This window comes from Crinia signifera, chromosome 12 (genome assembly GCF_055691185.1).
Source record: "Crinia signifera chromosome 12, ASM5569118v1, whole genome shotgun sequence".
Lineage (NCBI taxonomy): Eukaryota > Metazoa > Chordata > Amphibia > Anura > Myobatrachidae > Crinia > Crinia signifera.
The window spans coordinates 37,563,202-37,576,167 of record NC_139228.1 but is presented as its reverse complement, the minus strand read 5'-3'; the positions used below and the strand labels follow the sequence as shown (position 1 = coordinate 37,576,167).

Sequence of the window (12,966 nt, the reverse complement as noted above, 5' to 3'; positions counted from 1 at the left end):
CAAACAGGTATGTTTCATGATATAGATTAACACATGACACAGACATATTATATTTCAGTGTACATTCATTTGCAAAATTTAGGCAGGGTCGGGATTTTTTTTAGCTGATGCAGTTTACAAATAGAATGATTCATTTTAATAAATAGAAAACAGTACCTGGATCCAGCGCATTGGGAGGAAGCAGCGGAAGCCACAGCAATTTGCATAAACCTAGTTAGATTTTTTAAAGATTAATAATAAGAATAAAAAAAATGGTATTGTAGATACCCTGTGATAAATCAAATGTGTTACCCCTGATTAGGTCTGCAGACAGGCCCAGAATTAATGATTCAATATAGGCCCCCTCTCCTCCTGACTCTCCACTGCTCCATGGCCAGCAGGAAATCTATATGCTACCAACAGTTCATGGTTACTTGGTAAAGGATTGTCTATGCTATACGATGTCTATTGTATTCAATATGTTATGATGAAACAAGAAGCAACCACCCAACCCTGCAACTCTGAAGCCCTAGGCCTTTGTCTTTCTTATATTTCCCCAAAGGTGTGCCTGATCCCCCACATGATTATCAGCAGAACTGGCACCATACTGCAGTGGATTAAAGCAGGGTTACCAACCCTCCTGGAATGGCCGGGAGGGTCCCGAAAATCAAATCAACCTCCCACTAAACCACCACCTCGGCAGGGGGGTCCGTGGGAGAGTAAATTACGCTAATTGTGTCTTTGTAGCCCCCCCCCCCCCCCCGCTGTGCAATGTCTGGAAAACTGCCATTGCCCAGAGGGGGCGTGGCCATGAGGACGCTATTGTGCTGACCACGCACTCACGCCGGGTGATCCGCCAGCTACCCAGCGCATTTTCAACCTCATCACCGGCCCTGCCCCCACCTCACTGAACTAGCTGCCCTCTCCCAGAGGGGGCAGCCAGAAAGTAAGCAACCCTGGACATTAAAGACATTTACTAAGTCGGGAGTTATATTTCACATGGGATGTTACAACCAATTAGATACTATCTATTATCTTCTAGAAGTGGATAAATAAATAAAAAGTTGTTTCTGATTGGTTGCCCATAGCAACATCCCATTTGAAATAGAACTTAGTAAATTTCCCCAATAGTGGGCAATAAATCAAGAAAGGTGTGTGTCTGTTTACCTGGGACATTGAATAACTACTGTCAATCTAGAGGCTAATGGAGGGAGTGGCTTGATGTGTTCCAGACTGAGGATTGGATCCTTTCACTTGTCAGCCCAGAGTTTTCTCTCCGCACCAGTCTCAGTTAAACCTCCATTTGCAATCACATAAGCTCTCTACTGTAATGTAATATACGTGGTTTTAACTTGTCTTTCTATCTCTACCATTAAAGAGCCCAATCATACAATGAGCCTAATTCAGAAATGTACGTCAGCCCAATTTTATGGTCATCTCCAATGTTTTTAGATCTGTTCATGATCAGAAGCTGCACTGATCTTGGGCTACAATGTTTCTCCAAAACACCACAGAATGATTGACATGCAGCTGACACTTGGAAGTGTTGAAGAGATGGCAACCCGAAGCATCATTAAAAATGGGGACATGTCTGTCCCATTTTCTGGGCATGGTAAAGTCCTTGGACATGGCTTCACTGGCCCCAGCTGTGTGATGTATAGAAACTGGGCATCCTAAGCAACCTAAGGGTTACTCAGATGTCCGATGGTCATACAGGTGATCTGATGATGCGTCCCCTGGGTTCTAATTGCAGGTTATTGGGTCGGATTCATGGATGGTAGGGGATGATACCGCCTGTCAGCACAAGTCGGCTCAAAAAAAAGTGAAAACTTATCTCGACCTTTGACTGTTGACCTTCCCATTGTTGACCTAATGCTTGTGATGACCTTTCGACCCTGTCAGACCTTAGCCCTGTTGACCTTTAGTGGTCGAGCCAATGTATTTCAACTAGTGACCATATCCCATTGAAAACTACAATCCAGCTTTCTGAACTGATATCTCATTGATCATGTAATAATACATTTCCTCTTATAACCAGAGAGACGACCCCACCAGACATTAATCCAGAAATATGGAGATAGATCTAGAAAATACTGATGACTTATAACAAAGGACACTGAATTTATGGAAGCTTCAGAGAAGTTCTAAGCAGTGGAACAGCGCTTTCCTAAACTAAGTAATCTTCTCATTGAGAAACACAAGATTACTATTCATTAATCCAACTAAAACAGATTATCAAAGCAAAGACTAATAACCCCAGGAAGGCAGAGTCACACCTAGGAGAAATGCAGAACATACACTATATGGACAAAAGTATTGAGACACCTGACCATTACACCAACAGGGACTGTAAGAAATTGTATTCAAACATATATACTATAATACGGAGTTGGTCTCCCCTATTGCAGATGTAACAGCTTACGCTCTTCTTGGATGGCTTTCCACAAGATGCTGGAGTGTTTCTGTGGGAATTTGTGCCCATTCATTCAGTAGAGCATTTCTGAGATCAGGCACAGATGTTGGATGAGAAGGCCTGAATCCTAGTCTCCATTCCAGTTCTCCCCCTGCTCAATGTAGGTGAGTTGAGGGATTTGTCAGACAAGTTCTTCCACACCAAGCTCATCATATCATGTGTTATAGTCCTTGCTTGTGCTCTGGGTCACAGTCATGTTGGAATAGAAAAGGGTATTCCCTGAACTGTTGCCACAAAGTTGGTATCATAAAATGTCTTGGTATACTGATGCATTAAGATTGCCCTTCACTGGAGATAAGGGACCTAGCCCAAACCCTGAAAATAGAACCGTACCATAATCTCTCCTGCACCAAAAATTATGGTTGGCATAATGCCATCAGGCAGGTGATGTTTGTTCGGCATCCGCCAAACCCTGAATACCAAACAGAAGCGTGATTCGTCACTCCACAGAACACGTTTCCACTGCTCCACAGTCTAGTGTCTGATTCTTGGCATTGGACATTATGATGTGAGGCTTGATGTGATGTGAGGCCATAGAAACCTTTTCCATTGAGCTCCCGCCACACAGTCTTTGTTCTTACATTAATGCCAGTGGAATTTCACAACTCTTCGGCCATGGACTCAGAGCGTTTGTCACTTGCACCTTAGCAGTTGTTGACCCCACTCTGTTTTATGTGGTCTTCTGCTTCGTGGCTGAGTTGCTGTTCTTCATAAATGCTTCCACTTTCTATTAATATCACTTACAGGTGACCGTGGAATATTGAGCAGGGATGACACTTCACAAACCGTCTTATTGCAAATGTGCCAACCTATCACAGTACCACAGAAACTTGGCATCCTACCACAGAAAGGTGGCATCCTATCACACTACCACACAAATGTGGCACCATATCACAGTAGCACACAAAGGTGACACTAACACAGTACCACACTGTGACCTCTTCAAAAGTAGCAATTATGTAGCACAAATGTTTGCAAATGGAAACTGCATGGCCCGGGTGCTTGATTTTATACACCTGTCGCAACGGGTCTGAATAAAACACCTGACTTTAATAATTAACAGGTGTGGCAGAATACTTTTGTCCATATATTGTACATAGATGGATTAACCAGCTGAACAAGAGTATTACTAAAATAAAATAAAAACAACACGTAGCAAGAGACAGCAAATATAGTCCCTGAGGAACATCAGAATAGCCAGAAGGAAGCAGGAACATCCCACAGGAGTGAGAGACAACACAAATACCAACAGAAACAGTGATAAGGTGATGAACTTACATTTTTAGATTATGCGGGGAAATAATCTTAAGGACGTGAAAGTGTAGAAAACCACTTTCTCAGGCATAGAAAAAGACGATCCTTAATAATGGAAGAACTACGATTAATTATGTTAAAATACAATGACATACTGTAGATCACAGTTCTCAAAGTCGGTCCTCAGGACCCCACACAGTGCACGGTTTCCAGATCTCCTCATAGAATCACAAGTGAAGTAATTAGCTCCACCTGTGGATCTTTTAAAATGTGTTAGTTAGTTATGAGTGCACCAATCGGGTGACCTGGAAACCGTGAACTGTGTGGGGTCCTGAGGACCGAGTTTGAGAACTTCTGACATAGATAACTGTTTTAAGCTTGCAGTGTCGCTGGTATTGTGGGAAGGTAGATCTTACTGCATCGCTAAACATTAAATTAACATACGTGATGACGTGTATAGAGGCTCATCTTCAGAAGGACACATATGTACCGTGGGGTTTATTTACTAAGCTGGGAGTTCTGTTGAAGATGGGCTGTTGCTATGGGCAACCAATGATTCTATATATTTTCTTCTAGAAAGTGCTAATTAAATAAGTAGAATCTGATTGGTTGCTTTGGGAAACATGACATCTTCAATAGAACTGTCATCTTAGTAAAAAAATCCCTGTGAATGTACATATGTAAATGACGCATAAAAAGCGGATATACTGTATATGCGGACAGATGCGTCCCAAGATGTGTCCGGATCCAAAATTGCAGCACTGTACATTGATGTGGCATAGCAAGTGTGCCTAGTTACACCTCAGTAGCAATAATATAAAGAGATGGCATAGAGATGCGGCTTGGTACACACTTGTAGTAGTTATCCTGGACCAACATGGCCTGGGCAACCTTGTAATGCCAATTAAGCGAATACTGTAGTATTTGTAAGTGCAACTTATCTGAATTAATTAGTTAATAAAAAACCACCCTAAGAGTTCAATATGGGATTCCGACTGTTGAAATATCCTGACATTCGGAATCCCGGACGGTTTTTGTTTGATCCGACAGTAATTCGACAATCGGCCATGACTTTGACAATCCACTCTTTCTGACAAAACATATCCGACTTTAAAAATAGTCCAATCTAACACCCTTCAATGCTATTGTTAACGGCAGCATTAAATAGGTGAGTGCCTTCTTGGGAAATATTAGCACATATTGAATCGACCCCTTAGTCAGCATGCATATTTTCTTCTCTAAGGGGCAGGTGACACATATTCCCAGGCAGGAATTAAGATTCGAAAGTTGTGTTGCTAGAATTGCATTTGCATCATGTGTAACACACACATACACAAACACAAACACATAGTATCACTTGTTACTTGCAAATTGCTGTAATTCTCCTGATAATATAATATTATACATGAAACATACAGGGTTGAACTTGCCCACACGTGTACAAAGGAAACACTGGGGGGCTCTACTGCCTGAAGGTCCCACTTCCTCCTATAAAGGCCCCATACACTAGTAATTTGCACTTGAGCTCCCTAGGAGGCTGATTTACGATGGCATGTCTGCAGATCCGGATTAAGCCTTCGGGGGGCCCGGGGTCACTTTAGACAGGGGGCCCCCTCCCAGTTGTCATTACTGGCCGCAAACTGCATGGGAGAATATTACACTGTCAAAACACAGAATAAAGGCAGTATAAACTTGGTCAATGGGTACTGACCCCCTGTGTCCCCCTTTAATCCGGCCCTGCATGTCTGCTCTAATTGTCAGTGAAGTCCCTCTGAGGTGGCTGGTCACATTCACTCTGCTGATTGGCCAAACACACTACACTTGGATACCTATCACTGCATTCTCTGGTATGCGCTACTGCATGCCCCTGCCTGACACATGAAAGATATATCAGTGTGTAGCCCCTGCCATCCTTGGAATCTTACTCCTAGCTATTGGTAGCTTTGAGAACTATATATACTATCAGCCCCAGCCACAAGAATTGATGGAAGGATCAGGTAAAACCCCAGGCTGAACAGTCATTGTCCTCTTTTTAGCAAAGCAGGAAAACTAAAGGACAGCAGAGCAGCTTGCAAGTACAAGGAGAAGAGAGAGCAAACAGGAGATTGCAGCTCCAGGGAACCACAGGCTACAGTACCAGCACCCTTCCTGAAAGCACTGGCCCAAGTGGCTGTTTCACCAAAGACATGCACCAAAGCTTGTAGAACGGCCCGCTTGTGTGAGATCTACTCCTTAATGTAAACCCCGGCTTGGCACCATACAATTGATTTATGAAATGTGACAAACAAGACCACCCGAATCATAGCGTGGAAGCGTATTGCCCCAAGTCAATACTATGTACTTGTAAGTCTACAGGCCTAAAGTACCATAAGTGCCGGTGACAGGCTCATGTTGGCCATCGGTCCAAAGGAGGCATAGAACCATCTTGCACACATGAATCCCCATGGTTACAACATTGCTTTACTGACTGGGAGCTTTCTGCAGGAACGCCCCAGTTTTTGGGGTCATTCCGGTGTCCCACCCGGGGAGGCCAGTGTCCAGCGGCACAGGGAGGGGGTGGGCAGTTTAGAGTCCCTTCAGCCTAAAGGGAATAGATGCTGTGCGCACAGCGTCTATTCAGCAATCTAGAGGGGTGAAAAACAGGGGCGTGGCCTGAGGCCACAATATCCAATGAGATTACGCCCTCTTCCCATAGGCCACGCCCCCTTCCCCGATTAGGAAGCGCCAGATGTTGAGAGTTATGGTAATATTAAATAATAGTTATTGATACAGTCAGTATGTTTGTTTTATGTGACGGCTAACTAAATAATTATGTTGTGTTAATAATGTATATGGCTGGATAAGGCCTTCTGGTAAGCACAACCATTATGTACCTACAAATATGGCCGCTGCCGCACAATCCAGGTGGTATACAGTGTTCCCCTAGATTAATAACTTCTGCTCTCCTTTATTAAGGGGCCCATTTACCATTGAATATTTGCGACTAATTCCCTGTTTTTTAGGGGAATTTTGCTGCAAATATTAAGTACCCCAGGCATGTATGACGGAAGGACCATGGCAGTAATCTCTGCTGCGATCTGTCCTGCTCTGCTTCCAGCTGCATATGCTAGAATCGGGGAGCATCGGAGTGGGGGATATGATCGGGAGCATCGGTGTGGGGGATATGATCGGGCAGCATCGGTGTGGGGGATATGATCGGGCAGCATGCGCAGACTGCCAGGCACCCAGCTGAGCAGTTCATAGGGATGGGCTCCTTTCAGAGCTCCTGTCCCTGCGTCTACAGGAACATACATCTTGCCGAAAGGATTGCATATTACAATGCGATCATGGGCAGTAGGTCCTGCCCAGATCACATTGTAGATGCAATGTTGGGACTGGGACCCGTTGACAGTCAGTGAAACGTGTGTTTTCACAGTCACAGACCCAATATGGCATGAGACACAGTTTTTGCAGCAATTGATACTCTCCTCTGTCGGCAACCTGAATGTTGACTGCATACACCTAGGGTGGCCAATCCCGGGATCGGCAGGATACTCGGATTTGGCCCCAAAAAACTCAGGGATTTCAATTTCGGGGTTTGGAGTTTCCAAACTTGAATTTCGGGATTAGACTGCACTCAGACGCTGCCTGGCTTCTCCCATCCCAGCTGTGTGGCTCTGAGCATCGTGATGAGGTCAGATGTCATGGTGCGAAGGCCAAACAGCCGAACCGCGTGCCTCCATCCTGGAGGCCAGGGAGTTTTTTTTTAGGGAAGCCAATCCTGGAATTGGGCATTTGTTTATCCAGTGATACCACTGTGTACAGCATCTTGAAAACATGTAGATGCATTGACAGAGTTGAATGATTTATGAACAAATGTCATGTTCATCAGCAACTCTGATTAATATTTTTAAAGCAGCAACAGAAATTGGTACTAAAGCACCCTGGTTTCCAATTTATGTTGTTGCTGTCCATCAGTCAAAGCCACCAAGCATTGGTGGCTTTGACAAAATAAGGGGCTAGAAAGTCTACCCCAATATCTCTTAACCCTTTGAGTGCCAAGTGAATTTGTTAAAATGGGTGTGAAAATTGCCAGGCAAAGATTTGTATTAATCATAATGACCTGTAATGTTTACCCTTACTGTATATAAAAGAGATATAACCTTATTTTACACAACATTTTTTATTTGAATTTATATAACAAACGTGAGCGAGGCTGGTACCCATAGGGTTATATAATCTTGTATCCTTCACACATCCTGAAGTTTTTTTTCTTACATTTGCAGCAACATTTAAACGTACGGTTACTAAATATTTGGGAGATACATATTCTATTCTGGTTGTTTAACATTCCGCCAATCTGATGAATCCTTGAAAACACCCGTTATCAGGGGTTCGCCACAAATATTAAGTACCTCTGGAATGAATCTAGGGGGTTTTGCAGCAGGAATCTCCGATACCTGCTGCGATCCCTCCTGTCCCGCACGCAGCCACATGCCCCATAGATATCTGGCTGAGCAGCTCCACCTCCAGGGGCTTTGTGTGGCTGGCAGGTGAGTAACTATATATTTGTATGCCCCATAGCAAAAGTTTTTAAGGGCCCCCTGTTTAGCAACTGATGGTGATAAATATATGTAAAACATATTACTTAGACAGTAAAGATGGGCCCCCTTCAGCTCTGGGCCCCAAAGCAGCTGCACCCTTTGCACCTATGATAGTTATGCCCCCGGTGGCTGGCATGCATAGACAGGAAGTGCCCAGTGGTCCCATGCAGTGCAGCACTCCTCTATGATGCGTGGCCAAGCTCACATGTTACATGGCCATGCTCTCTATAAATCATGTGATTGCATTGCTACCGCCCAGTTCAGGCTCTGAAACATTCTATTTCATGGAAAGACTGATCTGGCCTAGAATAGGATGGACAAATTATAGATTGGTATTTGGATATATGTGGCAATAAGGATGTGGAACTCACTTGTACAGGGGATAGATGGATCTTCTGTTCCTGTCCAGCAGAAAGTGCTTTCAGGGGAATTATTTGGAGACTCTCGTCCTGTGCACCCTGGAGAAGTTAGGAATAATTAATACAAATCTTATAACATCACTAACCAGTGTTTTAGCAGCTAACCAGCTTAAGGGTAACACGATGAGTGGGCATTTCAGTCCTTATTTATTATTGCTGCTGTTTTATTGCCTTTGTATGCTAATCACTATATATAAAAGGCTAAATCCTCACCTTTTTTAGGTGAAGTACCGCCAGTGACCATTAGAGGCCACTCCACGGACCAAATTACTCCTTAACAGAAAGTGAAACCAAAAGGATCTGTTTCAAACTTCCTGGATATGGAGAGAGGGAGCTGAGAGGACAGAGATTGGAGGTAGAAGGAGCTTTTGATGGGCTTTTAACTAGTTCAATGATAATTATAATGTATCTCTGGAAGCGAAGAGGAACCTTAATAACAAACTGACAAATCTAAAACATAATGATGACTAAAGTTATTAGTAATACAAAGAACGTGTTACTATATGCAACAAACACTTGTACAAGTATACTGCCCAGGGCCGGTGCAAGGCACCGGAGCGCCCCAGGCAAGTCGGGGTGGGGGCGCCCCGGTGTCTGCCGCCCGGGTACCTGTCCTGCGCCGCTGTAAAGCTGGCGGCGGCAGCAGCGGGGGTCCCTGCAGTCAATAAGAAATAACGAGCGCTATCCGCCGGGCTATGCGGAAGCGTTTCTGTTTTGGAAACACTGGCCGCACGGCGCAGGCTGATTGGCGGAATCTCAGCCAATCAGCGTGCGGCCAGTGTTTCCAAAACCGAAGCGCTTCCGCATAGCCTGGCGGATAGCGCTCGTTATTTCTTATTGACTGCAGGGACCCCCCGCTGCCACCGCCGCCAGCTTTATATACGCACATATACGCCGCAGGACAGGTACCCGGGTGGCAAGGGGGGCGAAATACCGCCCTCCAGTGGCCGGCGCCCTAGGCAAATGCCTAGATTTGCCTAGTGGTGGCGCCGGCCCTGATACTGCCATATCGATTGTGACTGTCTGTTTTATATATTAACAATTAATTATTGCCTATTTATTCAATAAAGTCTGATAGTGTCTTAATACCCTAAACAGGAGTCCCACACAAAAGCCCCACATTAAATACTCTGCATGTCTCTGGCATTATTGTCGCAACATCAGTGTACAGATGTAGCAAGTCTCATAGTTACTGCGATAAAGCTGTACGGTCCCCTTTCTGCGCTAAAGTCACACCAATGGCATGGAGATGTTACGCTGCGCCATAGACGCTCAATGCGATTCTATATTCCACAGGAGCTAATTGGACACACAAGCGTGGTGATGAGACTGCAGCAATTGTCACAGATGACGCACACAGCGCACACATCTGTATATGTGAAAGTACAAGCTCACTAATAACAGAAGAGTAAAATCATTTTAAAGATTTACTACAGTGTTATTGTATCCATACTGGTGTATACTGTGGTATTTTAGCTGTGCTTTTTCTTGGGGAATATTGTGAGATTACCGGAAAAAGGACCTTCCAAAATAAATTACTTTGTGACAACAAACAACGCAGCTCATTTATCAACACGTGAGAAGGCTCATTGCGTATGATAAATGGTGCTCCAGCCAATCAGCTCCTGTCATGTATTTAGTTGAAAAATGGCAGTTGGGAGCTGATTGGCTAGAGCACCAAGTATTATTCGCAACAATTTCTATCATTCACTATGAGATGTATCACTCTTTGATAAATGGGCAGCAATATGAGCTTCTCTCAATGGGCCAGATTCTCTAAGCTTCAAATGTGATAAAATGGAGAGTGATAAACAGCCAGCCAATCAGCTCCTGCCTGCCATGTCACAGACTGTGTTTGAAAAATGTCAGGCAGGAGCTGATTGGCTGGCTGTTTATCACTCTCCATTTTATCACTTTTGAAGCTTAGAGAATCTGGCCCAATGTCTCATGTTGACTGCACTCTGGTAGCCAATACAGTACAAGGGCCACGGCCTGGCTTGTTCTGGTTCTGATTACACTACATGGTATTACAGCGTGTTTGCTATCAAATTACTAAATACACGTCAAACCCTCGTACCTCCAAGTGCATGATGAGCTCCGGGTTCCAGTTCCTGATGCAGTGAAATAAGTAGGACTGGATGTGGTTAGAACTTGTGGTGGGACTCAGCTCCACTTTGTACATCCTTTCACAAGAATCTGCTACTGACAATATAAGATTTCTGCCTAGATGAACGAGAAGGGAGATGTCAATTTTAGGCATCCTCACAAGTGTCCAAGATGGGATATATATTGAATATGGAATGTTGCCCATAGCAACCAATCAGATTATATTATCTTGAAGAAGGTGCTACATAAATAAGACATAGGATCTGATTGGTTGCTAAGGCCAACATCGTATATTTAGTAGAACTCCCATCTTATGCCGCCCATACATGGTGCATTTTGGGCTGCCGATGCGATGCACGTCCCCTGCGCACATTCCATCTCACAGCACATAAAGTATCTGCTGCAGGTATTTCTTTAACTAGACTACATCATATCTAGTTCAAAAAGCTCGCTGCTTCAGCTCATCGGATACGTTTTGCACTAGATATGATTCGATCTAGTTCAAAACGCACGGTGACCCCGATTTAAAGACATGCATTGTTTTTATTATCTATATATCCATAGGCTGATTTCCATAAGGGTCAGATGATAAGTGAGCGGAGCGTGTAGATTAAGTCCAGGGTAAAGGGTCCCATATATTAGGTGAGTATTGGAACAATTCCCCATTTTCCAGATGCCAGGGTCAGGGGATTGGGTACATTTAACATATTGGAAATTCTTGATTCACTGATGGTGTTTTAAATATTAGATTTAGAAATTAGATTGACAATATACCTAATATATCACATACAAAATATTGTTATACAGTACCAGAGCTACACACTGAGAGGGTGTGCCCAATGTCATTGGGCAGTCAATAGGTCAACAGGTACAAAAGGTCAAGAGGTGAAAGGTCAAACATGGTTAAGGTCAATAGGGCAACAACACAAAATAGTTTTTTTTTTTTGTCAAATCGTGTCTATTTTAGGGTCTATGAGCACCAACAGTAGAAACATAGGCGTCCATGGAGAGAGATAATGTGGACGGAGATAAAGTACCACTCAAAAAGCTCCTAACTATCATTTGTCAAACACAACCTGTAACATGGCATTTAGAAGATGATTGGCTCGTACTTTACCTCAGTTTATTTTTATCTCTCTCCAAGGATTAGTAAATAGACCCCATAGGCTCTACTACCATTCGCCCCACCCAGGTTACTGTTCCCAATTGTAGTCCATGTGGCTACTCAATTGTCAATATTGACCTATTGAACCTGTCCAAATGCATGGCGACCATATTGTGTTGACCTTATGTCTACCTAGACAGTGTGGATCTATCATCCAGATACCTAACAAATAATAGCACAGGAAACCTTATAATATGACTGCGCCCAATCTTGTATATACAACTATCAGAGCAAATACAATGCACAGACAGTGATTGCGGAGGTGAAGTTCCCACAGACATTCTGGACATCCTAAGGGCTGCTCTAATGTTCTATGGTGTGATGGATGGACTAGCATCGCAGCCAGTGGAAGTCTCCGTTCCAATTCTATTGGCTGCTGCATTCGCATAAAGACACAGACGCACTGTGTATGACAGTGTTGCACGTATTCGTTGCCCAGCACTATCATACCTCCCAACTGTCACGATTCCGTCGGGACAGTCCCGATTTTCGGGTCCTGTCCCGCTGTCCCACCCGCGGCAGGCATTGTCCCGCTGCGGGGGGTGGCAGTTGGGAGAGCCCCCAATCTAGTAGAATAGACGCTGTGCGCATGCGCACAGCGTCTATTCTCGTATGAAAATGAGGTCGCGGCTAATTAGCATAAGCCGCGCCCTCATTTGCATACGCCCCGCCCCCTTTTCGGTCGCTCGCGCGGCTTCGCCGCGCGAGTGTCCCTATTTCCTCCGGATGAAAGTTGGGAGGTATGCACTATGTATATAATTTTTGTATCTATTTACACTTGTTTAATGGACCAGGTATATACCGATCCACCTCAGTCTCAACCCCATGCATCTCTCCACCCCTCTCTGGAAACCCCCCTTGCAAATCCAGCGTTTTCACCTGTATGAACTCGGGCCTTATCTCATAGCAACCTACCTTGTATGTTCTCAGGGATCATCTGCTTGTTTATAGATACTTGAAGACAAGACATCTCTCTGGACTGCAAGA

At 44.2% G+C, this 12,966-nt stretch overlaps 1 protein-coding gene across 4 annotated transcripts in view; it reads right to left on the bottom strand.

Annotated features, from left to right (window-relative positions):
* LOC146049411 (cytosolic phospholipase A2 beta-like) overlaps positions 1 to 12,966 on the bottom strand; it is a 109,348-nt gene that overhangs the window by 37,184 nt on the left and 59,198 nt on the right. For all 4 annotated transcript variants that reach the window (XM_083165941.1, XM_083165940.1, XM_083165939.1 and 1 more), the window contains exons 7-9: positions 12,895 to 12,958; positions 10,786 to 10,931; positions 8,661 to 8,747 (exon numbers count right to left, since the gene is read on the bottom strand). In XM_083165941.1, coding sequence (XP_083022067.1) covers positions 8,661 to 8,747; positions 10,786 to 10,931; positions 12,895 to 12,958 — 297 coding nt within the window. The remainder of the gene's footprint in view (positions 1 to 8,660; positions 8,748 to 10,785; positions 10,932 to 12,894; positions 12,959 to 12,966) is intronic.